Raw genomic sequence first — 27,875 nt, 5'->3', positions numbered from 1 at the left:
CTCCTGTCTCTCAATTAAAAACCCTGTGAATTTGAAGAATTGGAGCCACTCTGTGACGGTAAGTCCTGTCACCGGAGTCTGAGCCACCACTGAAGTAGTTTGACAAAAATTGTCCTACTCATGAAGAAATGCTTGTCATTGGAATCTGTTGTGCAAGTAGCTTGAGAAAAGCTTTCGTGTTGGTACAGGACTCTTTAATTTCTTTTCTTGCTGCAGATCTTGGCAACTCTGGTGTTGGTGCTTTTTCCAACCTCCATATCTGGAATAAGTACAATTTTTATTAGAAAAAGTTGAAGTGATGATAGTTTAGTCAGTAGGGAAGGAAAATAAACTACCTTGTAGAGGTTTGCAATATTTCACTTTGAGATTTTGGAGAAATATTGTACAACATTTTAATAATGATATCAACTTGCACACCAGTGGGGTCTTATCTGATTGTCAAGTTCCACATGTCTTTAAGCTCAGTGTCTAGCTGAAGTTACGTGACTGGATTCCCGTTATTGTCTGTGAAGAGGAAGAAGCCGTGGTGATTTTATCTTGAGTATGTGTGCACTTGGCTGTACTGTTTCAACACATAACTACAGTGGGTGTCGTCATTATTGATTTTGCTACAGTTGGGAATGTAAAGAAGCAAACAGTGCTGTCTTCCAGGCCTGTTCACAGACACTTTTGGTGTGGAAGAGAGGCTGGAACCTGCACATAGTAACCCAGAAAGTACAGGAGTGTTTTGGAAAGTCTCTGGCATGCTGTGCTTTAGTTACCTCAATGCAGTGAGTGAGCTTTAGCTCTTTTTAAAGACATTATTTTGCATTTAAGCTTGTAGAGCTTGTTTCAAGAGCAAGCTTATTTCTGAACAATAGGGCTCTAGTGTGATTTTTGGCTCTTGTTGTTCCAAGCACATTTACGGCATTATTTCTGTCACATGGGGCAGTTTCCTTTGAGCTATGCCTGGTTTTTTTTCTGGTTAAGTGTTTGTTTTCCTCAGCTCTGTTTTTGTGTTATTACCCTACCCACCCATCTTGTTGGTGATCCAGATTAAAGTGAACTGTGTATTTGGTGCCTTCAAGAGTGCTTTTCAGTTTAGAGGGAAGGATTTCTAATTTGTGGTGGTGTTGAAGATCAGAAAGCAGCTAAGACATGGGTACTTACCAGTAGAGAAAGTGTGCTGTAATTATTGGTGGGAAAGCTAGCTGATGTTTCGTATGTGGTACCTAAGTTGATAAGGTAAGCCTGCATTTGAATCCACATACTCTACAGTTAGAAGTTGGATGTTAGCCACTCTTCCAAACTAGAACTGTTGTGAAGCTGCTTTTGCTTTCATGTAGAACAAGTCCCAGGATAGCTGACTTAAAATGAAATATGTTGTTCATTTGGTACAAGTGATAACACAAGTGGAAAGCTTCAGTCTTTTCCAGTGCAAAATTATTCTAAGTTTAGGCTGAGTTGGTTTGTGACTTCATGTGTGCAAGGTGAGTGTCTCAGTTTCTGACTGAAAGCTGCCTGTAACTACATCCATGAGAAAGAAAGCATTGTATCAAGGAAAGCTGCTGCCTCATTCAAATGAACAAAGGTATAGCCAACAAATTTGAGAACTGTCTTGTTTCAGAGTGTCCCCACTGCTGCTTTCTGTCAGTGACAGTGTCTGGTAGCCTTTCTCACTTCTTTTAGTTGTCCCTTTTGGCTATTTCAGGGTCTCCTGGTGGTAGTAGGATTTAGACTGCGTTGTGGTTAAAGATTGTGTTCTCTTTTGCACTATCTGCCATTTGGTGTCATGACTGTAGCAAGATTGCTTCTACGTATGGAGGCTTGTATATCCTGAATTTTTGCCCTGGCTGTGAAGATGTACAAATAAAAGACTCTTTCTTCTCTTGATTCTTCTCCTTATGTTTGGTTTCATGTTGAGGAGCAGCATTCAACCTGTGGTCTGTGGCTTCCTAGAATATGTGGTCTACAACAGAAGCAGAGTGTAGAAGGTGACTAAAATATAAATTCAGCAGTGGGCTTTGTGTGTTTCTTGATTTTGTTGCCTGTGGATGCTTACTATGGTTTGAAAATAAAAACACATCCAAACCTGCTGTTTTTCTGCTGGGATGTGCCTGTAAATACTAATATCAGTATTGCACTTTGTTCTTATTTCTTGAGTAGTCCTGCTTGATGCTCAGAACTGTCAATTTTCACTGAAATCTAATTTTTCTGATAGATTCCAGCGATGGAAGCTTGACTCCTGCTGACACAGAATAGGCAGTAGTTCTCTGCTGGCATCTCTTCTGCCTTTTTGGTGCTCCGTAGTCTGTGTCCTCATAAGTGCTTCCAGGACACAAGCTTTCCTGCTGAACGTCTGTCAGCCCAGGTTTTCACAAAATTGATTGCCTCCCTCTTAGATTGGCCTAAATCATGATGTACATATGCTAATTTTAGTCTTTCCTGCAACACTCCAGCATGTGAGGCCTTGACAGCCTGTACTTCATGTCTCTTTCCAGGATTCACTTGATATCTGTTTTTTCAGTCTTGATGTTAGATTAACAGTTTACGTAACTGTACTGTGAGGCTAATTTCTTTATTGGGAGTAATTTAAGACATGCAGAGTGACATTCAATTTTCAGCAGTGTTGTCAATGGTGAAGAAGTTTGCTTCATCTTGATAAATATTGTAACTTATGTTACCATCGTAATTTATGCAGGATAGACTGGAAGGTTTCTGAAAGATGGAAAAAAAATTGATTCTGTTGAAGTGTTGTTGATGGTTCTTAGCAAACTGGTGCAGGTACGTGTCAGAGACCTGGACTTCTCCACACTGTGGAGTGAAGCTGAAACAAGCAAGTGATGCTGATAACCCGTAAGGTACTTCTCGGTATATGGAAATGAATCTTGTGTTCACGGTTTTTGGGGATGGTTCTTGCCCCTAGACATTTTGAAAGTGCTTTTTGGAATCTGGATTGCAACTTGGACTTGGCTTTAGGTCACAGAGGACATGCAAATCCAAGGAAGAGAACTTCTCAAGAAAGGAATCTTCCAGATGGCTTGTGGTGTGTATATATAGGTCATGTTTTGACCTTAAATTTCAGATTATGTTCTGCTTACCATGGCACTGGCAACATAAGGACCGAAAAGCTGGCAGGAGACGAACAATGATATGGTTGATTCAACTGCATCATGTGACAGATGGGGAAGAGTCTCTGAAGTGCAGATCTATGTGTCTGGGAGGGAGACAGTGTGGTCAGAGGTATGCATGGAGATAGAAAAAGTGGGGCAGTAATGTCTGCTGAAGTCCAGTAGGGCTAAGGTTTTTAAGTAGAAGCTTGTAGGGATGCATGTTTTCTGACTCCTGTTCTCTTGTGCCTTTTTTTTTTTTCTCCCACTACTTATGAAGTTTCTGTGAACAAATAAAACGTGTTCCCTCTCTGGTGTAGCTTGGCTGAATCACTCAATTTCCTAACAGTCACAAGTGCTCAGAATGCTTGTAGCTGGATGCAGGCCCCCTGGGCCTTGCTGAGGGAAATACACCCAACAGAAAGTGCTTCTTAATCCAGTAGCATGGGAAGCTGGGGTTCCCTTTCTTCCCAAGGTTGCACAAGGAAAAAAGGTTATTTGAATTAAGGCTTATGTCCACTCCTTGCTCCTCTGTGAGTAGGGGTGTGGTTCTTGTCTGGGGGTTGTTTCTACGCTGAGGCTCTCTTGATGCTCTCTGCAAAATCATGGGTCTGAACACGTGGGTTTTTCTTCTAACATATTTCAGAATCCAAACCAGCTGCTGCAGCTCCTTCCCTTCTGCAAAGCCTCTTCAAGCCATACTATGATTTTGTGGCTCTTTGTAGATAGTAACTTACAGCTGCTTTATTCACATTGGAGTGTTTTTGTTTTTGTTTTTTAGAAAATATTGGGGTAACACGATTCTAAGAGGGCATTTGCAGAAGCCACTTATCTCCTTGTGTGCTCTTCACTCAAAGAGAGCAAAGAGAAAGGAGAGAAGAAAGTGGGTCTCCAGCTCAGATGCTGTGGACTGCCCGAACTATGGTTTAAGGCAGTCCCTTCCAGCTTCTAAAATGCAAGCTTGTCGTTTGAACACATGCTCTGTATGTTTGTAAGCGTGCAACTTGTTTGCATGCATGTAGTCTGAGTGCTCAGCACCCAAAAATCAGAGCCTGGTACATTAGGAAATCTAGACTGCTGCTTTATTTACTTTGAGTATAAGTGTTGGCAAGCAGTACGTTTCATCTTTTGTAGATACAGTGTTTGTAATTTGATTGCTGAGTTCAAATGGCATGTTTGGTAATGAATTTACAGATTTTTCTGTTCCTTACTGAATATGTGCAGGTACTGTAAAGACACAAAGCAAGTTTGTGCTTTTAGAAACTGCTTTTAAAGTTTTTGCTACAGTGTATGCACTGAGCAAGACAGGGATTTGACATTGAGATTGAATAGACTAAGTATGTAGGAAAAAATGGTTATTGTGAGTTTCAGTAAAGTTTGTGCATAGGTTGGTCTCTATAGTGGTTCCTGGCATCAGTGCCAGAAAAACAGGTGGATATTCAGCGTTTAATACTTTCCTAAGTCTTGGACAGAGTCTTAATAATTTTCTTTTCTTTTAAAATGATACAAGTATCTCCACAGTAAGTCATTATTTAACTAAATAGGAATTTAATGTTCCTGTTTAGATCATGTAGATGCTCCTCTTCTTTTCTTCCAAGAGAACTGGAGAATAAGACAAATCCCTCGTTGTCCTGATGCTTGAAGAGATTGCTATTATTACAGAATAAATGGAAAGCTTATAGAGAAAGGAGGTCTTTACAGGATAAAAGTAGCAAAGGGGAACTAAATACATCCAGCTGTAAGGCTCTGAAAATAGTGGTGGATCTGCTGAGACTTCAAAATGCACCTATGAGGCATAAAATCAGAGGTGTGAAAAAGTTAGCTTTGCACTGCCACAGCTTTGTCTGAATTCTTTCTCACTCAGTTCGTCTGGAGTTACTGAAAAAATCTGTGTAGCTTCCTCATTTTATCTGATGTGTGTTCATATGCCATAGTGTGTGTATTCTTAATGCTGCTTATCCTTCTTTGTAAAGGGAAGTGCTTTGCCCAGCATGTTTTCTCAGTCGCAAGAGCGCTGTGCCGTGGTGGGTTGCTGTTACACTAGAGCAAGTCCTGTTTATTGCTGTACTAGAAGTGAAATGTTTGCTTCAGTACCTTGGCCTATTCCTTGGGGAGCCATGCTTTTTTCCAAGGGAAAAAATTTCCAGTGACCGGTGCTTCCTTGGGTGCTTGTCTTTTTTTTTTTTTTTCTTTATATAATATGCTTTCATATCTCTTCATAACGAACTGTAAATGCTAGTTGTGCTTTCACTGTCTGCCTTCTCCTTTGTTTCAGGTAGCTGACTCTGTGGTGTTTTGGTTTTAAGATAAGCATCATCTAATTACATCTTTGCTGTGCAGCTGGAAAAAGGGTCTGGCCTGTCATAGGCTGCTCTCCTTGAGAAAGAATTCTCAGTTTTCCCAGTGATGCGGTGTTGCCCAGCTGACACTAATCTAGTGTTTATAGTCCCAGAAAATGGAGAAGCTGGAGTCTTCACAGTTAGGCAGTTTTGGTGTAGGAAGTTCGTAGCTGAACAAGGCAAGCTGTCTTCCACAGGTATAGTAGAAACACTTTCTGGGTTTTTTTGTGGTTTTTTTTTTTTTTTTTTTTTTTTTTTTGGTGAGACTTGGTGACTGACTTCGATGAAGCCTTGGAACCAGCCTATAATGAATATAACTTGTGTTCTGTGGCATAGTTCCAAACTACATCTGATTTGGGATGAGGCAGAGCTGTGTTTAGCCACTGCTAATGAACACATGAGTGGTAGAACTTAGTTTGCATCTTTGCAGATAATGAGTGTGCTTCAAAGAAATGCTGCATTGCATAGGTAGAGTGTGTTCTTAGGAACCACTTGTTTTGAATTACTCTGGAAAGAGAGGTTGCTTAAAAGCAAGTCTTACTACCTATTACAGTAAGTTATTTCTATTTTTGCCTCTATTTGGCTGGATATAAAGGATCCATACTGAGAGGGACTGTGTTGAGTAGTTGAAGCAGCTTTTTGCCTGTTGCTCTTGCCTACAAATCCTCTCTTCCTTCTCTTAATGAATATAGAAGGGCCCATCTTGTAATCGCAGCTGAAGTTTTCTTTTTTCAACTGCAGACGTACTCCTTAAAACTTCAGTTTCCTACATAAAGATAGGTTTGTACAGAAAAGGAGTGAACATCATGGAGCATCTGGAAATCAGGGAGAGTGCTGGATTGGATAGAGCCTTCACACAGAAAAGGTGCATGCATCAAAGTATTATTCCTGAGGGAATAAGCTTAAAAGAAGAAAGTGAAGGATGATGCTGATGAGTTCCTGACATAGGTGCTTGCCTCATGTCTGCTTGTCAGATTCCTTTCGTCTGCCCTGTCTGCCAGATTCATGTGAAATTTTGTCTGCCAACAGCTGAGGAACCTTTGTTTAGCTGCAGTATGTACATGTTATTTCACTTCAGGCTGCTAGCTGTGAAGGCGAAGTCTCTGAAATTCCAGAGGAATCCTATTTTGAAGACACAGGTTTTCATCCTTTTTTTTTTTTTTTTTTTCTAGGTTGGAGTCAAAGTACTGTAGCTGAGGTTTCAGGACTAATTCCTGTAATTAGAATGTAGTCTCAGTACAGGCTGGGACTGTTTTGCTAGGGTCTTTGAATGGACCTGTACGTCTGTTATGAAAGCTAAGCTGTGGGCCTTTATCTGTCTGGTATTTCAGGCACTAATGTTGCAGTAAGTTCATTGGAGACCAACTGGACCTGACTTGCACTCTACAAAGTGCAAAACAATGAGAAACATTGAGATGTTCTGGAGAGATGTACCATGAAGAGATGTAAAATGGGTAGAAGAATACTTGGAGATTGCTAAGGACAACTTTCCTAGCTTTCTCTCCTGCCCGGGAGCCAGTCTTGTCTAAGGGAACACAGGGACACCCCCATTTGGAGCAGTTAGTTCTGTTGTCACTGATGATGGCAATATTTGCTACTCCAAGTTGGGATGAGATGGCTTTATTTAACCATCTGTTTGTGATAGATTCTCACCATTTTTTTCTTTTATCCACAGATTATTTTATGTCCATATGCCACATTTTGCTGCTGTAACAACTTCTCAGAGGATTGCTATTTTTAGACCTGGAGTCTTCAGTTAGCTAACAGCACTTTAACTCAGACTGGTGCCTGGTTATTCTTGCATTTCTTGCATTTAGAGTCAATCATACGTTCTGAGGTAGAAGATCTGGGATGAAGCAGAAACAGGTGTATAAATCAAGGGAGGGTTTGAGAACATCTGCATTCTGCCCCCTCTTTTTTTCCCTGCTTTTATTCACGTTTCAGTGTGAATGGGTGGTTTTCTAATCACCTCTTGTACTACATTTATTGGCTGTTTCGTAAAGACAGCTCTTGTACTTCTACATCCAGGCACTGGGCAGAACTTGCCTGCTATTACTTCAGAGCCCCAAAGCAGTAAGAGTTCAAGTGCTGTCCATAGGCATCTGTCTGCGGGAACCTGATTCCTCATCTGTAGATGGAGTCAAGGGAGTCAACCCAGCAGGCAACGTAGGTGCTAATTAGCTAATGGGAGTAGTTCTTTCACCATGCATGTCTATGCTTACAGTAAGGAAGTTCTCCCAGTGATTGTATTCTTGCCCCACTAGAGTTATCTGTAAGGCAATAATCACCTTTGAACTTCAAATTTACTTTTGAGGGCGTATGCCTTTCTGTATCCTTTTGACTGCAGCTTAGTAGAAACCAGTTGAAGAAGTACTGAGCAAGAAGAGCAGCTGTTAGAAAAGGTTGTCTTCTGAAAGCTTTATCACAAAGGTTTTAAGCAGTCAGTAGAAATGTGCAGTTGCTCTTGTAGGAAGGAGACAGAAGGCTACCAACTTCGAAGGAGTGGGTGGTAATGAGGATTTGAACATTAATTAAAACAGTTAAAAATCCAGGGGAGAAATTAAGGAATGCAACGTTATTCTAATAGTGTAATACAACATTATCCTTGGAATGGCTTATCAAAATGACAAAAGTTTAAAAATAACTCCTCTGTTGCAGGGAAACTTTTTCTGCCTTTCAAAGCATGTGGTATTATCTGAGTGAAGCAATACAGACTGTTACAACGATGGCTAATCTGCTTTGCCAAGTGGCTGCACTTTAGATATTAAAAAAAAAAAAAAAAACACAGGGAATTCCCTCAACACCTTCAATTTTGATGATGAATTGATTGTTTTGTTTTCAATGCAAATTCAAACTGAACTGGTTTTCAAGGAGAGCTAAATGACTACAGTCTCCTGTGCACACTTCTGCTGTGTGTTTAAGAATCGTGTGAGGTGTGGTTAAATCGGGTATGAGTAGCCTATTTTAGAATCATAAAATCCTTAGAGTTGGAAGGGCCCTCTGAAGGCCATCTAGTCTGACTCCCCTGCAGTGAGTGGGGACGTCTCTTTAGATCACATTTTCTGGGGCCTTATCCAGTCTCACCTTGAAAGTCTCCAGGGATGGGGCATCAGCCACATCACTAAGCAACCTCTTGCAGTGCCTCACCACCTTCACTGTAAAAGATAGTGTTAGTTTTTTTCAACAATTAAATTAATAGGAATAATCAGTTATTAGATTAAGGTCTTGAAGCCTGTAGACCTGTGGTCCAGAACGTGTTACGCAATTAGAGAAAACCCTTAGCAGGAGTGAATGGAACAGAATGTACTCTTAAGACACTACGAAACACAGCCACATGTCATTTTTCATGGGTTAGAAAACTGGCAGACAAGAGGATACTGGCGTGGGGGTGGGGATATCTTTCTCTGACTTAAACAGCCTTCTTGAAATTGGCATGATTTTAGATTCTACAGAAAACTGTTTTAAAAGGAGAAGAGAGAAATCAGTAACGACATAGCAGCAATTCCTCCTTTTATTTCATTAGCTCACATAACTGTGCCAGCACATGCTCAAGCCGATCTTTTTTTATTTTTTTAAAGGTATCATTTGCAGGCAGGTTTCCGTATGAACAGAAACAAAGACTCAATAGCAAGAAGCTTCATCTCCTAAGGAAATCTTTCTTAAAATATTCTGGTAGGTTATGAAAATTGTGCGTTTTCTAGTTTTCTGAAAAGCTTTGTAAATGTATATTATTTCAGGAAACTGTTTACTTTAACGATATTATGCTCTAAAAGGAAAAAAAGTTGAGTTTGCATCAAGTTTCAGGCATGAATTGTTAAATTAAACTGAGCGAGATAACTCTGTGATAAAGTGAGGAAAAAGGTGTTATCCTCTAAGTTCATATTGCATGTGTTATTTCGTAAGTTTGCATAAAATGTGCTTTGCTTCTAATTGAAGTGTGAAGCTGTTGTCTAAGAGCTATGCTCTGTGGAACCACTCAGGAAATGCTGACCTGACTGTGGGGTGCACTTCTCTTGTGTAACAAAAGAAGGAAAAAAAAACTGGCTTTTACTGGCAGGGGAAACTGGCTTTACTTTTGTCATCAATCAGCTCTAGGTTAAGGAACCAGGATGCCTCTTGAATGAACTCTTAGAACTTAACACTTCTCTAGCTGGATTTTTCAAGAGCTATTGACAGGTCTGGAATAACTGCAATTACATTCGCTGTCAAAAAATACATTTTCAGTGCCAGAAAGCAGAAGAATTCAATGAGGGAACTGCAGTCTCTTGATGACTGGTAAAAACCTAAATCATCATTGTGGCTGTTAATAAGTAGATCAGTCTGCTTGTTTGAATTGCAGTGATCTATAAAGAACTTGGAAGCTTAGATCCCATTTTTGCTATGATTTGAGATTCAGAGCTGAAATCTTAGAAACTGAATTAGCTGGGCATGTATCCATTAGCACTTGGAATGCTTAAAGGAGTGAGAAATGTAATGTAATTTTTCAGAAAATGAGAGATGTAGTCTTACAGACGTTTGACCGAAACTGATGGGCTTTGTGGGCCTGTGTACATTCTTGCACACAAAACCTGATGTGAAGTGGAAGTTGGAACAGCTATTTGTTAAATTAAAGCAAAGTAGACCATCTAACCTATTGGAATATTTTATTGCTAAGTAAGTTAATGTAAAAATTTCTTGCTCACATAGATAATAGAATATTAAAGGTAGAAAGCCTTCCTTTTTTTTTTTTTTTTTGTTTCCACCTGTCTTGGCCTCTTCTGCAGAAACGTTGCTGTAAGTCATTTTGGAAAGTTCCCATAATAAAGAATTGGCTAGCTTAGGGATGAGGGTGGAGTAGGTGAGATTCAAATACTGTGTGTCTCAAATAAAAAACTGAAAAAAACATAGCACGTAACTTTCCTTAAGAGAAAAGATTTAAAAACAAACAAACGGAAAGAAAGAAGGTAACTTAGCAAGCGACATCTTTTCTAAGAATTACGATGGGACTCTTAATTTAATAAGCAAGAAAGCGATAGGTCTTTGACCTAAACCACGTATCAGAGCAGCAGCGATGAGCTGTGGCATTTGTTGATTTTTACACTAAATGCTAACCTGTAGAAGAAAGGAAATGGAGGCTGACTCAGGGCTAGTCTCTTCCTGTTGGTCTGCACTGAGCAGGCTGACAGAGAAATGCAGGCAAGCAGAGCTTGGGCCATAGGTACTTGAATTTTGGCATCTGCTGAGGATGCAAGTGTTAGAGGTGTGTATAGAGCCTGGGTACTGTCTCAATACCAGACCAGCTTGCAGTAATTTTGTGACGCATTTGGTAATGTAAATAGTGGTATTAGCTCCTGGTCCGCTAAGCCTGCTCAGCCCAGGTAACATCTCAAGGCCCTTTTTTTTTTTTTTTTTTTTTTTTTTTTTTTATTTCCTTGCACCTTTCACTTTTTGCTATTTTATTTGAAGCACTGCCTTGATGTCAGACTACCCAAGAAATCTCCCTAGAAGTATGGCAAGCACAAAATTCAGGGCTCTGTATGACCATGGAAATACAGCAGTAAACTTGTGAGAAGAAGATGACTCTCATCAGTCCCTGTGTGCTGGACTCAGAAGGGAGGAAACCTCTTCCACTGCCAACTCTGCTGGTACTGATGAAGTCCAAGTCCGCCATTTAGATTGGTGCTAGCCATCTTCTGTGGGGAGGGAATTTCTGGCAGAAAGGACAGGAAGGAATCTGCAGGTCAGACAAGTTTGTTTAGGCCTCCTAAAATAGTGCTGCTGCCTTACAGAGACTTATATGAGGTAGGGATCTAAGTCACTGTTACTGTACTTTATTACTTAACAGTTCTTCTCAATGCAGTGGACCTGTATTGTTGCACTTCGCAGCTCCAGCTGAGAAGCTGGTCTGATTGCATCTGAATGTCAGAGTGTTTATATACAGAGTGCTGACAAAACACACATAGCTCAGTCTTGTTAGTCTGCCTTTTTCTGGACCCACCTTAGTCACACAAGCTCATGCATTTTTATCTGTGGGTAAAATAACTCGTGCTTAGTTAGAAGCACACAAAATCCTTCACTGATTCTTTTCTTTTTTTTTTTTTTTTTTTTTTTTAACCTCCATCACACATCATGCATGTGTACAGAACTCCAGATTTCATCAGATGTCTGGCTGTGGTGGTACTGTGTGATGTATATCTGGCAGAATCCCTTGGGCTCCTTTCCTAAAGTGACGTTAGTATGTGGATTATACAAATACTTGAAATAATAAAATCACTTGGCATATGGAAGAAATAGGTCTTAACCTGCAGACATTCATGGTGTACATATAGGTGCATAAACATACATGGTGTATATACACAGCTATAGGTCCATTCATTTTAACAGGCCCTTCTGTTGCTGACCTGAGCTACTTTTTGTAAGTCTGTGGTCATCTGTGTTCTTACAAGAAGCTACTCTTCATCCCTGTGGTGGCATTCAGTTTTCTTTTGCCTGTGTACATTATTGAGTGCATGTATGTAAACACTGCACAGTAAAGGAACAGCATTTCTTTATGCCCAGGCTTACGTGGATAAGAAAACCTCCTCTGTTGCTTGCTCTAATGAGGAAATATATATTTTTCGTATGTGTCTTATTATGCTGACTCTGAGCTACCTCAGAACTTGTTACAGTTTAGTGTGGTGTTTAAACTGTGTTTAGTTTTTTCTGGAAATCCTCTATACAGAGCAGCTGCTGAATTAGACATTGTAGTAAAGTAGGACAGTAACTCCTAGCAGTTAGCTGGCTGCAGACTGTCCTTATTCTATTAGCTGGTTTCCTGCAGTTATGGAAAGTTACTGATTTACCTTGATAAGAGGGAAGCAATGAAACTAGCGGCATGGGGGTCCGGAGTGCTGACAAACAGCGAATTGATAATTCTATTACTGTTGGTGTTTTTGAGGGTTTCTTGGTTCAAGACTGCGTGTAGTAGTTACAGGAACTGCTTTGCGAGATGATCAGGTTGTAACTATTCTATTATAGACTATATATGTAGACTATATGCTTTATAGGATATATTTCGTAGTGTCATTAAGGATGGAAAAGATGACTTAGATCTTCTAGTCCAGCCATCAACCTTTCACCACCATAGCCACTAAACGATGCCACTCAGTACCACATCTACATGTTTCTTGAATGTCTCCAGAGGACAGTGACTCCACCACCTCCCTGGGCAGAGTGTTCCAATGCCTCACGACACTTTCTGACAGGAATTTTTTCCTAATATCCAACCTGAATCTCCCTTGGTGCATCTTGAGGCCATTCCCTCTAGTTGTTTTACTAGTTACATGAGAGAAGAGGCTGACCCCACCTCAATAGAAGCTTCTGTCAGGAAGTTGTAGAGAGCAGTACGGTCTCCCCTGAGCCTCTTTTCCAGTCAGAGCAATCCCAACTCCTTGAGCTGCTCGTCGTAAGGCCTGTGCTCCAGGTCACTCACCAGCTCCATCAATCTTCTCTGGACATGGTCCAGGACCTTGATGCCTTTCATGTAGTGAGAGACCCAAAAGTGAACTTAGCATTTTAAGTGTGGCCTCACCAGTGCTGAGTGCAAGGGGACAATCACCTCTATGGTTTTATTGATGATACCATTTCTGTTACAAGGCAGGATGGCATTGGTCTTCTTGGCTACCTGGATACACTGCTGGCTCATGTTCAACTAGCTAAAAGTGATTTATTAAAAAATAAATAAATAAATAAAAAAGAATCAAAATGTAACATTTTAATTTAGCATTTTGATTCTGGACACAATTTTTTTTTTTTTTAATGCGTGAGTGTCTTTTTCAACTGCAAACAGTGCAGTAAGATTATGAAGGTACATCTAATCAGTTTATCAGACAGGATCTCTTCTTTATCCAGCTTTTTGTATAATTTAGCACTGGATAAATGATTAAGATGAGATGCCCGGTGCTAAAAAAGTAGTGAGAAATCATGATTGAGCATTAAGGAGAGAATTTATTTCTGCATTCCTTTTACTTGCATCGTAAACGTTGACTGGATTCTAATCCCAAAGACATGTTTGATGGTGACAAGTGGTCTAGGTTTCAATCTAATAAAGAAGGTTAGGAGGGTAAGGGCTTTTTCTTTATCCTAACATTTAAAATAATTTGTTCAGTGTTATGCACAGTCCTTGTAATTCAAAAGCTCAAGGCAAATGCCAAGTGGCTGCAGTACTTTCGATTATTTTTTTTGTAAGACTCTTAGTCTGCGTGAAACATCTGTTTCCTTCTCCCTGCAGCTCATTTTGATGGGTAGCATGATTCTAATAGCGTATGCTGCTGTTCAGTGAAAGTGTCTCAAATGCCTACGTGAAAACAAATTGCGGCTTCTGCCATTCACCATATTCTTTAAAAAAAAAATTGTAAACATTTAAAATAAAAAATGGCAATAGCCTGTCTCAGTTACACCTGCGATAGGGAACTGTGGCAGAAAGTGCGTGAAGATAAGGAGTCACTTAGCATTTGCCCACGCTGTATGTGCTGGGACACTGCTTACTCCATTCTTCTACTGTGCATTTCAGTCCTCTGTGTAATGAATAAGGAGAGTGTAGAGATCAGAGGAGAGAAATTTGTATAGTTTGCTTATGTTGTTTTGGGTTTCCTTTCTGCATTAGTTCACACTTGGATTTTTGAGAGCCAAAACTTCTGGCTTGAGACACACTGCCTTTCAGAGCAGAGATAAATTTATTGCGCCTCTGCAGTCCATTAAAAATCCAGATAGTGGTGAGTAACTGAGTGCTTGCCATCCAAAATTTCAAGCCAACTTTCCTAAATTTTGCCACTTTCTAGGGCTGAGTGCAGCACCCTCTGTTGTACAGAGCAGTTTCCACCGCAATAACAGAACTTAGTGCTTTGTTTAAATAATTTTTTGGGCCCAGACTCCCTGAAAACATCTCAAAAGCACCTTTGTGAGCTGGGCTGATCTCTGGCTGAGCTAGCAGGTTGAGCTGAGGTTGAAGATGTTTTTGCAAACAGAGGCTTTTTTTGAACTTGCGTTCTTTTCCCTGGATATCAGACTAACCGCTGTGCTTTCGTTAAAGTTCCTTTAAGTTTAACACTACTTGATGCAGCTGACTGCTGTAAAATACAGAGGCATTATTGTCAGTTCCTGGAAAAATCTGGCACTTCATTTTGTCTCTGCTTCATCTCAGGCTCTCAGTGTGAAACTGTAGGTCTGGTGAAATCAACAGGATGGTTGTTAGGAGTTCCTTTCCCTGTTTTCCTAGTACCATATATGCAGCTAAGAGATTGTGGCCACGACCATTTCTGGTATTGACTTAATTTGCTTTTTTTGGCAGTGGTACAAATGAGAGCTGCTTCCACAAGCATGTCTTAGAGACAGCGGTACAGTAGTATCTCTATATTTAAGTGTCAAATGCTGCCTACAAGGTGGTGTCACCAAAGCCACCAGTCCAACCTAATAAGACCGCTCTCACAGTAGGGGGCAAATAATGAGTGCTTGTTGTTAGGATGCCTCTAGTTCTGATGGAGAAATCCTCATGGCTTGAATTTCTTTTTATGAGAACACTGTTTCAAAGGATGGAGCAACTCAGTTAATTTATTGTCCTAAAATGTGTTTCAAGAGGCTTCTTTGATAAGTGAGATTGCAAACTAGAAAACTATAAAGGGAAAGAAGTATCCTCAAAAGAGAGCCAGTATTTTTGAGCAAACATAGCTATAAATGCAAGTGTATTTTAAGGTCAAAGTTTGAAGAGCTCTTTAGTCAAAACCTGAATCTGATTTTGCTTATAGAAATCGCGTGTTTATCTGAGGCATTGAGACGTAATTTCAGTTTATACCATGTTAGCACAACTAATCCTTTCAGTGATGTTCAGCTTCTGCCAATTCTGTCAATGGACTAATTGTGTGAAGTGAAGCATACAAGCGCAGCAGTGTTTTATGTACTACATCTTACCACTTCCTGACTCTGTCTCACTACCTTCTTGCAGTCCTCTAGCCAGATCTGTTGTACAGTTAGAAATGCCCAGCTTTGACAAGCTCTCCTTGCATTGCAGGAAGCCAACTTTTATAGTGCATCCATAGGAAGCGTCTCCACTACAGCCTTTCACCACGCAGGAGGAAGACTGAAGATGCAGGCAGCTGGCAAATGTGAAAGCGATGAAGAGGTGTTGTGAGGCTGACGGTACTTTTTATAGAGAGTGTGTTTTCTGGGAAGGACGTAAGAAGGGAGATAAACAAGTGATGACTGTGGCAAGCTGAGAAATAGCTGCGGCAGACCAAGATGTGCCAAAGAGGAGATCACTGCAAAAAGGTAAGGATGCCAACATCATCCTATCCTTTTTCCTCCTGCTTGAGTATTTTCTTCATCAGTGATTCTTGCTTTGAAAACACTGGTGTTTTCCGGAGAATCTTGTGAATACTAAATAGCTATTCAGCATTTCATCGAGGAAAAACACCGTAGTATTTTTGTATCTCACTCTAGCCCCCTCAATTCCTTCTCTCTTTTTTTTCTAGCAGCTTTGTGGACTGTTAAAATATTGAAAATAGTTAGAAGATCAAGAATACCCCTGGATAATTCCTGCATAGAGAATAATAGTCCAGCAAGACAGTGGTGTTGGGCAGGGAAAATCGATGTAGAAGTTGATCAAGTCTTACAAAAGACTTTGGCTCAAGATTAGAAATAACTCTGAAAAGCACATTTTCTCTTAAGTTGTTTTTACTTAAGGGTCTGCCAGGAAGGATGTATGACTAATGAGACTACACATCTGTTTCAAAAACCTGTGTCATAATGTCATGTATGCATCCAAAGGGAGACTGTCTGGAGGTTAATTTATGTTCAGGTCTAACAATGCAGTGTCACAGTGTGATTTAGGATGTTACTCAGCCTTGGCCTAAGTCTGTCAGCCAAACAAATGATGAAGGTCTTTTCGTAGGTATGGAATTGTGCCATGACTGAGGAATTTTTAAAATCCCAGTGGTAGTGTTGTCAGCTTAACTGTTTTAATGCAGTTTATAGCTAGATCGGTATTGATGTTCAGTCATCTAATTTTTGTTTCCTGCTTTAACTGAAGGTAGTCTTAGATAATTTTGAGTTTTAGATTCTCTTATTTAAAGATGCATGTGCTGGTTTTCCCTTAAACTTTCTCAGTGGTCTTCACTCGTAGGCATAGAGTGCATGTGTGGTAAACACAGTAGCGTCAGGCACTGTTGTTGCAAGGCTTATTCCATGTTATGAGTAATGGAAAAGTACCTTAAAAGGTGAGGATAGTGTGCAGTAATGATAGCCTACTAGGTGACAAAGCTGCTCCTGATTTTTGAGTGAGACTTAATCTGAAAGCTCCTGGAAAACCCCATCTCTAGTTCTCTGTTTCATGTGAGCATCTGGTAGGTTATGTCAAACTAAGTCTTTGTTTTAGCAGTTGGCCTTCTAGTTTATTGGTTCTCTAATTACACTCCAAATGAAGCTTCACATATTTAAACAGGAACACATTTGCAATCTGATGTTTTGGAAAATATGTCCCTGGAAGCTGAAATATATGTCTTAACTATGGGACCAACTGTCTTCAAAATTTGAGTGCTCCAGGATTTGACAACTCAGAGGGCCAGCATTGCTCAGATAAGCTGAGCACCTTAACGTCAGACTGGAAAGTATTAGTAACAGATAATGACTTCCTAGCAATTTTAAAGCATGACAGACTTGGAGATGTGGACTATTTTCTGGTTGGCAATTGTCATAGTCATGTTGATAAAAGGTAAGCTTGTGCACACAGAACTGCCTGTGTAATGATCTTAGGACCTTTTTAGTCTTAGCACAAACACTTCATGACTCTGAGATCTACCAGAGTGACTGGGAATCGACAATAAATTATTAGAATGCTCTCAAGCATCTGGACTGAATGACCAAATTGTAATGTGCCTGAATGACTGTCTTTGTTATTTGTCTTACAGGTCCTCAGTCTCCATCAGCCACCAGCCACATTGTAGCAGTGTAGGCGTTGCCATGAGGATCAGGAGGTGTCCTTTCTGCTTTGCTGTTTATCTTTTGATCCTGCTGGGTAAACATCAGAGAGAGCCTAATATGTGGGCAGAGCACACATTTTAAGAGAACTGTCAAGCTGCTTGCTTGCCAGTACATACATGAATCTGAGTAAAAGTACTCCAAGTCCAGGGGATTCTGTGGCACTGCATGAGTGTAAGAACTGGTACATTTGTTGGGTTAGACTCTACTTTTTGAGAGATGATGCCCCGACGAGGATTTCTTGTACTAGTCCCTCGGCTTGTAGGCCTGCTGGTGGTGGCCTTTTGCTCTGTGTCCATCGTTTATATGTTGGCTTGCACACCTAAGGGTGATACTGAGCAGCTTGCCTTGCCCAGGGTTCACAGTCCGACTGCAAAGGAGGGATATGAAGCTATTCTGCAGGAGCGAGAAGAGCAGCACCGCAACTACATCATCAGCTTGAAGAAGCAAATAGCCCAGCTGAAGGCTGAGCTCCAGGGCAAGAGCGAGCAGCTTAAGAGCATGCAGGACCATAACCCAAACCCCTTGTACATTCATCTTGACCACAGTAATCCAGAGAAGGCCCAGGTTAATCTGCTGGCATTTCTCCGTGCCCAAATAGACAGAGCAGAGGTGCACAGTGGTGTTAAGCTGTCCACAGAGTATGCAGCTGTACCCTTTGAGAGCTTTACTCTACAGAAGGTGTACCAGTTGGAGACAGGGCTGACGCGCCACCCAGAAGAGAAACCTGTGAGGAAGGATAAGCGAGATGAGCTGGTCGAAGTGATCGAGTTAGCTGTTGGGAATTTGAACAACCTGGAGGGGGACAGCAATACCAAGCACCGTGTATACACAACTTCAGACTTCGTGGAAGGTTTGTATGCAGACAGCAGGTTCAAGTTCTCCTACAGACCTGGTGAGCTGGTTCAGAGAGACTGCCTTACTGAGTGAAATGGGATAATGTTGTAGCACAGATGGATGGGACAAGGTTAGCGCTATGACCCAGTGGGGCTGTCTTGGATACAACTGTAGGCGTTATCACCTGTTCTGCTGTTCAGTAGTGTGAGATTTGATCCACAGCTGACCTCACCTAGCTGAGTTTATGTAAGATTGGAAAATTATTTTCCTTATCTTTAAATGTTTTTACTGCAGACTTAGGAGACATTTTGGTAAGATGCCTGCCTTTTACATCTTTATTTTACTGAAAGGATCAGGGCATGGGCAGGGATTTGAGAAATGCTCGTCTATTTGACTGAAGCTACACACTTCCAGTTTGCTTCCTTCTTTTTGCTCTTTTCTAAATACATTTCTACTGTGACATTTCTTGCCATGTACAGTGCTTCATGTTCCAATGAAGTTATTCCTTCTGTTAAGGCATGTTTGTTTTTTTTTATGCACAATCAAGGATATTTACCTGAATACCAGTGGACCAAGGCAGAAACCAGTGTGTGTAAAGGCACGTGGAAGGGGTGTATGTTGGAGCACAGCAGTTATTGGTGGTGTTAGCTAGCTGGGAAAGCTGACTGTTTGCTTTTTGCCAGAGCTGCTCAGGACAACTAAAGTTCTTATAGGAGATGTATTAAAGTTAAAAACTTAATTGCATAAGCTTTATATCATCTAGCTGTTTGAGAAATAACAGCATGCATAAGCTGTGTGCCTCCCTTATCTAGAACATGTGGTTACTGCCTTTGTCTCAAGATTGGGCAGGTGGGAGGAATTAAATTGAAAATTAGGTAATCAGGATTAGAGGCAAGTTCAAAACCTGAACTGTTGCTGTTGATGTGACACTTGACTCTGTTTTTGTCCATATCAACAACCTTTGACACTGGCTCGAGTCCTGGTAACTCAAGTGTATTGCCAATCCTGCAGTTTAGCATGCCTAGTGTATTAAGTGAAGCAACTAACCTGGTTTGCTTGGGTGTCTTGTATGGATTTCTTTATCCTTGTAGCTCGCATCTGTTATGCACCATCAGTTTTTCAGTACTAGGTCACTGCTAATGTATAGCAGTAGACACAATGTGTCCACTGCTAAATATGTACGTGCTCCTATGCAGGGTGTACAGAAAGAAAGTATTTCTTCAAGTACTTACACTTAACGGGAAGTGTTTCATCTCTGTGACGGTGATATCTTCAAGTGTTACATCCTCTGCAGTTGATAGACAGAAGCACTTGTGCACAGGAATAAGACTGTGACCCTACTACCTTACATCTGAGCTAAATTCCTCCTGAGGAGACTTTCTGTTAACGTGAAATTTGGATACACTTCTCAGACAAGTTCTCTATCCAAGAGCAATAGCAGACACATGGTGGAATTTTCCGTTTTTTCTTGCTCAGAACTAACAGAAGCACACCTTCCCCTGGGAGCCTGAAATGTATTCATCTGGCTACTGCTCTGCTCTTCTCTGTTTACGGAGAGACACTTGGACCATTCAGCTGCTATAATCTTGCCCTTGGCCCTTTGTTCATCCCACTCTCTATTCCAGGTTCCTGGATTTCTTCCTCTAGGAATGGCTAAGTAACAACATAGGGAAGATCAGGAATCTGTGTATGATAAGCAGGCAAAGAACTATTATGTTTCCAACTGGAAGCCAGTTGTTAAGTGGGCAGAATAGCAGGTTTGATTGTTAATTTCTGTAAGCTGCAGTACAGCTGAACAGGTTTGGAAGTCCATCATTTTTTCAAAGATGGAGGTAATAATTTGAAGACTCTCAAAAGCTTGAGCAGTGTTACCACTTCAGAAAGATCTTTTTCATAAAAAAAAAAATCTGTTATGATACTGTCAAATATGTTGTACCGTATTTTATTTTCCTACCTCAAGTATGTGGCTATCTAATCATTGGAGTTTTAAATAGGATGTGAGACAAATAAGAAGGGGTGGCTCTACTTTCTCAAATTGTCAGGGACCAGTGGTGGGCTACCCAATGCATTTTTACCCTGGAAACTTACTGGAAGAAAGGATAATACCTTTCCTTAAAAAGATTTTCTTTTCCTTTTTCCTTTTTCCTTTTTCCTTTTTCCTTTTTCCTTTTTCCTTTTTCCTTTTTCCTTTTTCCTTTTTCCTTTTTCCTTTTTCCTTTTTCCTTTTTCCTTTTTCCTTTTTCCTTTTTCCTTTTTCCTTTTTCCTTTTTCCTTTTTCCTTTTTCCTTTTTCCTTTTTCCTTTTTCCTTTTTCCTTTTTCCTTTTCTTTTCTTTTAACTCTGTGAAATAGGAAGGCCACTGGAATGTTGAGTTGCAAGGGGAATGGTGAATGCTGATAAATCCTGTAAGTGATTCCTGCATCATCCAGCAGAACATCAGTAGAAGGCTTGCATGTAGTCATGGAGTCATTAAGATAATCTAGGCCACCCATCCACCTACCACCGATGTTGCATCCAGGGAATGTTTCTGTTAACAATGGAAAACCTGAAATCTATCATATCAGTGGAACTGAGGCTAAAATTGACATCTACTGAAGAGCATTTTGATCAAGTTGCATGACGGTTTACTATTTCTCACACATCATGTAGCTCTGTGAAGCTTGTTTGCCTGCCCTAAAGAATAGAGCTCAGATAGTTTATTTCTTCAGAGTGCCGTAGGAACTCCTGTCCCAAATACTGAACACTTCATGCTCTTCAATCAATCCTTCAGTCCAGGTTGGGTTTTTTTGATCACTTTCCCTTTTTGCTTCATGCTAGCGCTAGTCTCTCTGCTGATCCACAGCTGCTGTTTACTTTCCTATTTGTATGGGGTTTTCAAAGGCTTTGGTTTTCCTTCTTACCTCTGTGAAGGAGCAGTGCAAATTCTGTGACACATTTGCTGTGATGGAAGCCATAGGTGCTAACTGGCCTTCCTTACCCATTGTGAATATATAGCTTTTCCAGGGTACCATATTTCAGGAACAGCCTTTTCAGGAAAGGTTTTTCTGGTTGGTTGGTTTTTGTTTTTTTTTCTTTAAGTCTATTTTCCCCCATCCTCTAGCTCATCTCTTAAAATTGAGGGTGTTTGCATCTTTAAATCAAATAGAATGTCCTAATGGCAAAAATGATGTAGTGCCTTTGGAAATGGGGGGGAGGGGAGGCGGAGGGGAAGGAGGGAGGGGGGGAAATGTGAGTCCCCACCATGACTCAAGACATTCAGGCTCATTTCCCAGGCTTGTTTCCTGACCTTGGGCAAATCGCATTGGTCCCTTTTTCTAAAAATATTATATTAGCACCTAACCTGGGAAAAAGTTTTTTTGTTTTTTTTTCTTTTTGTTTTTTGTTTTTTGTTTTTTTAAACAAAACAAAAAAGAAACAAACAAAGAGGCCCAGATGGTTATACTCAATGCACGTTTAAACTATATGGGAACTGCATGCAGTTCCCTTAAAGATAAAATGTTACAATTATAAATTTCTGGATTACCACCTTGCACAAGAGAACTTTGCCTTTGCCTGGGCTGCTTGTTTTCAGCTGTGTTAGAGGACTTGAACTGAACTGTGGTGCTAGAAGAAGCTTCTGTTGATGTGTGTATAGCATTAAATAGGGACCCTTGGGACACCATGTGCACTTGCATTAAGGAGCCTCTTATTTATTTGACGAAGCTTCCTCAATTTACAAGTACAGTATATATCTCTGGGGAAGTGGTACTTAGGAGTGCGTTGTTTCTTGACTGCTGTAGGAGAGGATGTAGAGAAGTTACAAATGTCACCTGGTAGGTGTTATTAAATTGGTTAATCCTATCTTTGTTACTATGAAAAATGTTGGTTCCCTAAGTTGGAAATGAATCATTCCTATCTACTTCTCTCTAGAGAAAATGTATATCAGACTTAGTTTTTTTGGTTTATCTTAATGTCAGAAGGCTATGTCATTCTTCCACAAAACAAATGTACTTGGCATGGCCTATGTTAAGAAAAGAGTACACTCAGCTATACACTCGGATTATCAGCAAGCTTTATGTAATCGTAAGAATTCAGAGGCCCAGATTTCCATTTTCTGACCATCAGAAAGAGGAAACATAAGAACAATTATATCACCATTCAGATTATATCCATTGCAGGTTCAAGTTGAGTAATGGCAGTTCATGGCTTGCACCATGGGCAGACTGATAGAGAAAGCTAGGGAGAATCAAGAGCACAGTTCTAAAAGACTGGCAGAAATATAAAGATGTGCATTCTGTGTCATTGGACTCCAGTGTGAAGCTGGAGTGATACCGCAATTGCTCAGTAACCTGATATTAAATATAAAACATGAAGGACATGATAGGTCAGTATTTCTGCATATTGAGCAGCTGAAGTGCACATTTAAGGAAAAAAAAAAACAAACACTTAGGCAATGGCAGAGAAGATAAGACAAGCCCACAGATGTTCTTGCCATACCAGTGTTAGACCTACAGCACAAAATGAAGAGCTGGTGTCACTTGGCCATTTGAAGAGTCTTTCAATACAGAATGTCAAACTGTTGTTCATAATCAGGTAAGGAAGAAAAAAAGTCAACCTGAGAAAAACAACCGTGTTTTTCTTGACCCTTGAATTTCTGAAAGGGAATGGAGTAGAATTAGACTTCTCTGCTGATGAAGTTGCTGAGATATTTACAGTGGGCTTAAGGAGTTAGGAAAAATTAAATGCTAGCTCTTCTTAAATGTAGCGGATAGGGCTAAGAACATGCTTTGAGTATGCACTGCAGAGCTGGAAGTGTCATTTTGAATGGATAGCATCTGTGACCTTTTGTCCGTCTGTGTCACATTTAAGGTGTCAGAGGAGTGCTTCAATAGAATACGACTGTTACTTTTATGTTTCATTCCAGCCTTCAGCATGGGACCATGAGTTTCACTCATGGAAGATGTTAAAAGTTCATTCCATGTAGTAAATAAGTACATCCAAAAATGCTCTCTACCAAGTATACCAATCCTGTTAAGAAATGTGTATGCGGCTTTCACTCGACAACACCTGCTTCGATGCAATGTCTAAGCCATGTTTGTGGTGGTGTTTCCTTACACAGCCACATCGGGGCAGCACACAGGTGCAGAGGGGTTGGCCTGCGGCTGGAGTGGACATATTGCAGTCAGTTCAAGGGAACAGTCCTTGGCTACTTGGTATGGATTAAATATCTTTTGAAGCTGTCCCATACACTCTGAAGGATTTATCATGCTTCTACTCTGTGCAAATGCCACAGTGTCATCCTTGCAGACCATTGCTTAGGAGTGGACGTCATTGCCACAAGGAAAGAAAAAGTCTCTTGAGAGTTAAGGAGCAGGAGAGTTTTTGTCCTTATCAGCCACAAGTGAAGCTGATGGCATCTGGTTTTATTACAAGGCTTTTAAGAGCGCCTCCATTGTAGTGTAAGAAATGAATGCATTGATTAGGAAGTGACTTTTCTGGAAGATGCCCTAATCACTCATAATACCAAGAGGCAGGTTGCCTTCTACACTATCTCTGCATCACCATTGCTGTGCATGCTGTGTTCTGGGATGGACAATGCGTGATGTACAATTGGATCAGTCTGGGAAAAAAAGGACATTGTGTCTGCAGGATTGTACTGTGTGAGAGCAAATGGTGACCTTTGGGGGCTGTAACTCAGCCAAGTGTAGGTGTGCATCTGTTAGAATACCAAGTAACTCCTACAGCCCAATCCGTTGTCTGACTGCCTCCTCCAAATGATACTGAATCACGTAATGGTATAATAGCAAATAGCTCATGCCTCTGCTGCTTTTTCAGCTTAGATGTAGCCCATTAATCCTTTTTCCCTGTCCTAGAGCTGAGTTTTACTCCTAAATCTTCTATCTCTTGTCTTCACACAGGGATCTACCGCACAGAGAAAGACAAAGGCACCTTGTACGAGCTGACTTTTAAAGGGGACACAAAACATGAGTTCAAGAAGGTTGTTCTATTTCGGCCATTTGGTCCAGTAATGAAAGTGAAAAATGAAAATGTCAATATGGCTGACTCACTTATTAATGTGATTGTGCCATTGGCCAAGAGAGCCAGCAAGTTTCGTCAGTTCATGCAGAATTTCAGGTAGGTCTCCATCCCAGTGCTGCCTCTCCTATATGTTACTTACTAAGTAAGATGCAACTTCAGGATTTGTTGAGACCTCCGTCAGTAAAAGTTATGCTATGTTTACAGAGCATCTTACTGTGTGATTAAGAAATTGTTTTTGAGTGATCTACGGTGAGTGCAAGGCATTTGATTCTTAATGCACTGTATTTAGCAGTAAAAGTCACTGTATTTCAGTCATGAGGATTTCTGATTTTCGTGTATTAAGATGATAGGATTGGAAGGAACCTCTGAAGATTATCCAGTCCAACCCCCCTGCTGTAGCAAGTTCCTGAAGAGTTTGTAGTACCTGGCTTGTGTTGGGCACATATTGCTGAGTAGCAGTGTAAGAATTTCATGGTGTCAGTTGCAGAGGAATGTTTTTAGGGAACACAGAGGGTTAGTGCTTCCAGACACTTTGCCAGGTTTTTTTTGGAAAATATTAAGGCAATAGAAGTCAGAAAGGAAATATAATCAAACTTCAGGATAGTTAGGAGTTGTTAGTTTTAAAGTTGTTTTCATTTTCAATGTAGATGTGATCTTAGGAGGGAAGATGTAACTGAAATGTAGCTTTAAATAGTTCCCCAGAAAAGGCTGTCTTAGCAACAGATACTGACTCCTGCAATGGGATTTATTTTGCTAATTACAGCCATCTATACATAGGCTCCTTGTCTAAATTAACCATCTGTGCGATGTTTGTTTTAGAATGGGAGAAATCACCTTCTGGTCATGCTGATCTCTACTGATTGGAGGAAAAAGTCTTCCTAATTAAACTTTGTATCAGTAAGGCACGTGTAGCATTAGGACAAATTAATTGTACCCTTAGGCTTTTGACTCGGTCTCCAGGTGATACTTGACTTCACAAAAAGTTCCCTAGCAAAATGCCAAAGATCTGAACTTGGAAGTATCCATTATATAAAAAAATAAATAAAAATTGATGTTAAGAAGTAGAGATTGTATAGCCTGTTTAAAATCCCTCTTATGTTCTTATAGGTGGCACAGTTAATGCCTGCTGGATCATTCTTCTTGGATCTGGATGAGGGTTTTAAACAAGGCTCTATTAAAATAGCAAACACTGTTTAGAGGGTTGTTATCCAACCTGCCTAAAAGTTAATTAGTCTGCAGTCCCTTCTAGAAAAAGCAGTGAGCTGCTTGTTCAGTGTACAGATCTCTGCTGGTGAATTATGCCCTCAGGAATGCCTTCCAAAGTCCACCCTACACCATCTTCCCCAGGATGTGCTGATTACTGAAGCACATGGGCTTCTGGGACACATCATAAATCTGTCTCTGTTTTCTAGGGAAGTGGGCATTCAGCAGGATGGGAGAATTCACCTCACAGTCGTTTACTTTGGAAAAGAACAAGTGAATGAGGTCAAATCTATACTTGAAAATACCTCCAAGTAAGTACCTGAGTATCTGATGTATGAACATTGCACATAGTGATTGTATTATGAATTGGAGACAAGATTAAAAAAAAAGTCCTTAACTCATTGGAGAAAAAAAAAAAAAATTCCTTGTATCAGTTATAAATGATGTTATTTTGACAGTCCCTGATTTCTGAAGGTGACTTTTTAACTGTCTCTGAAAGTCAGTCTTCAGACTTAACAGGTACAGGCAATCTAGTAGAGCACAATCTAGTAGGTGCTTTTGACCATCATGCCAAAAATTCTTGTCTTGATCAGCTTTGTTATAATCCCCGTGCTGGAAGAAGACCCTTAGTTACATAGATACTGTAGGTAATGTGGCCACAGGTATTTTACATTTGCGTGCTGAAGAAACACTTGTCCTGCTAAGCTGCATTGGGGTTTTTATAAGGTCTGCCCAAGGAATGTCTCTGACAGGAATGCTAGCATAGTCATATGCAGGTCAAGCTCTGAAAGTACACGTAGTGGAAATCTCCTCAACATTTTAAGAGCTCGTCTGTTCCCCTAAAGTGCTCTCAGAACCCTGGTATGATAAATTCCTGTTAGTTTTCACATACTGGATTCTCATCTCCACTTGCACTGAGAGCTGGAAGTGAGCATATGCTGATGAATATTTTCCTACCCTAGATCAACCAGTTTCAAGAACTTCACTTTCATCCAACTGAATGAAGAGTTTTCCAGGGGCAAAGGATTAGATGTTGGTGCTCGAGTTTGGAAAGGAAGTAATGTTGTTCTCTTTTTTTGTGATGTGGACATATACTTCACAGCTGAATTCCTGAACTCCTGTAGATTGAACACACAGCCAGGTACTGCTACTCTGCTTTCAGCAGATCCACAGCCATTGTGTAACACTTCACTACAGTATTCTAGTATTTGATTTGGAGATGAAGCTGCTGTAAATCACTCTTAAAATGTAGGGAACTAATTAAGACGTATGGAAATACCATCGCTGGTTGGCTTTTGAAATGCTACAGCACCCCCCCACCTACTGTAATTGAATTCCTTGCCTTCAACAGCTCAACTTTCTGGATCTGAGCCTTCTTGTTTATTATATTCTCACATTTGTGTTCCCATGCAAAGTATATAAGCTGAGTTGAAAACTTATGTGACTGTATGGTTTTGATCTAGTCTGGATTGTGTCTTGTATGTGTGAGAAATGTTTTATACAGTTTAAAAAAAAAAAAAATAATTAACCCATTGTCGTTTCCAGGAAAGAAAGTTTTCTATCCTGTACTCTTCAGCCAATATAATCCCAGTATAATTTATGGCCATCAAGATTCCATACCATCTTTAGAACAGCAGCTGGTAAGCATGTATTTTTTTGAATGCCTGCTTTTACATGTACAAAATTCTCATTTTGAAACAGTGCATGTGCTCTTAGGAAGTATTTCCCTATTCTTTGTGCATAGTGACGTGCATGAAAGTGCTATGAAGACAAAATTAAGTATAACAGTCATCTCACTGTGAATTCTGCAATTATTTCAGCCAAAAAGTATGTAAATGTTATTCATTTTAGCCCACGCTTGTTACTTTATACCTGGAAACTAAGAATTTCAATTTTATCTGCTGCTCTGTCAGAAGGGATTTTTTTAAATGGCTAACAAGTCACCCATGGCGTGGTGTCTTGGGGTAAAAGTCCTTGACGTTGCTCTCATCTCCTCTTTGCACTACTTCTTTTCCTTACATCTTAAGAAGTTGGTGCTTGCCACAGCTGCTCCTCTTGATGTTGCAGGTACTGCATCTGCCTGGGTCTGTCCTGTCTTAGGCTGGGCACTCTTGCTGTAGCTAAGAGTTTGGTGGTGTTGAAAGCCCAGCAACAGTCACAAGTGGAAAAAAAAACAGACTACCCTTTTTTTTTTTTTTTTCCTTTCTAAAGTAAAGCATGCTTTAGACTACTCATGTAGGGAATAAGTAGTTGAAAGATCATGGCAGTGTAGCACTTAGATTAAAAAAATACTTCCTCATTCCCAATATCTATGAAAAGACAATCTTTTTTTAAGCTGTCACGCTTAAAATTTATTTCAAATGTTACTGAAGAGTCTGGAACATCCTTTTTACTGCTTTTGT

At 40.3% G+C, this 27,875-nt stretch overlaps 1 protein-coding gene across 13 annotated transcripts in view; it reads left to right on the top strand.

Annotated features, from left to right (window-relative positions):
- The window catches only part of CSGALNACT1 (chondroitin sulfate N-acetylgalactosaminyltransferase 1), a 62,842-nt gene that overhangs the window by 13,213 nt on the left and 21,754 nt on the right, over nt 1–27,875 (top strand). For 10 of the 13 annotated variants that reach the window (XR_007376484.1, XM_048942288.1, XM_048942290.1 and 7 more), the window contains 6 exons: nt 15,453–15,709; nt 17,347–18,269; nt 24,150–24,366; nt 25,683–25,784; nt 26,436–26,614; nt 27,019–27,113. Coding sequence is in view for 12 of the 13 variants with exons in the window: in XM_048942288.1 (XP_048798245.1) it covers nt 17,636–18,269; nt 24,150–24,366; nt 25,683–25,784; nt 26,436–26,614; nt 27,019–27,113 (1,227 nt within the window). In the remaining variant the exon portion in view is untranslated. Of the gene's footprint in view, nt 1–5,557; nt 5,626–9,006; nt 9,101–15,452; nt 15,710–17,346; nt 18,270–24,149; nt 24,367–25,682; nt 25,785–26,435; nt 26,615–27,018; nt 27,114–27,875 lie in introns of those variants that run through there. The other 3 variants (XM_048942284.1, XM_048942279.1, XM_048942287.1) reach the window with 2 other exon arrangements.

Source organism: Lagopus muta, chromosome 4 (genome assembly GCF_023343835.1).
Source record: "Lagopus muta isolate bLagMut1 chromosome 4, bLagMut1 primary, whole genome shotgun sequence".
Lineage (NCBI taxonomy): Eukaryota > Metazoa > Chordata > Aves > Galliformes > Phasianidae > Lagopus > Lagopus muta.
The sequence above is the reverse complement of the archived record's forward strand: the minus strand, read 5'-3'. Positions and strand labels throughout refer to the sequence as shown.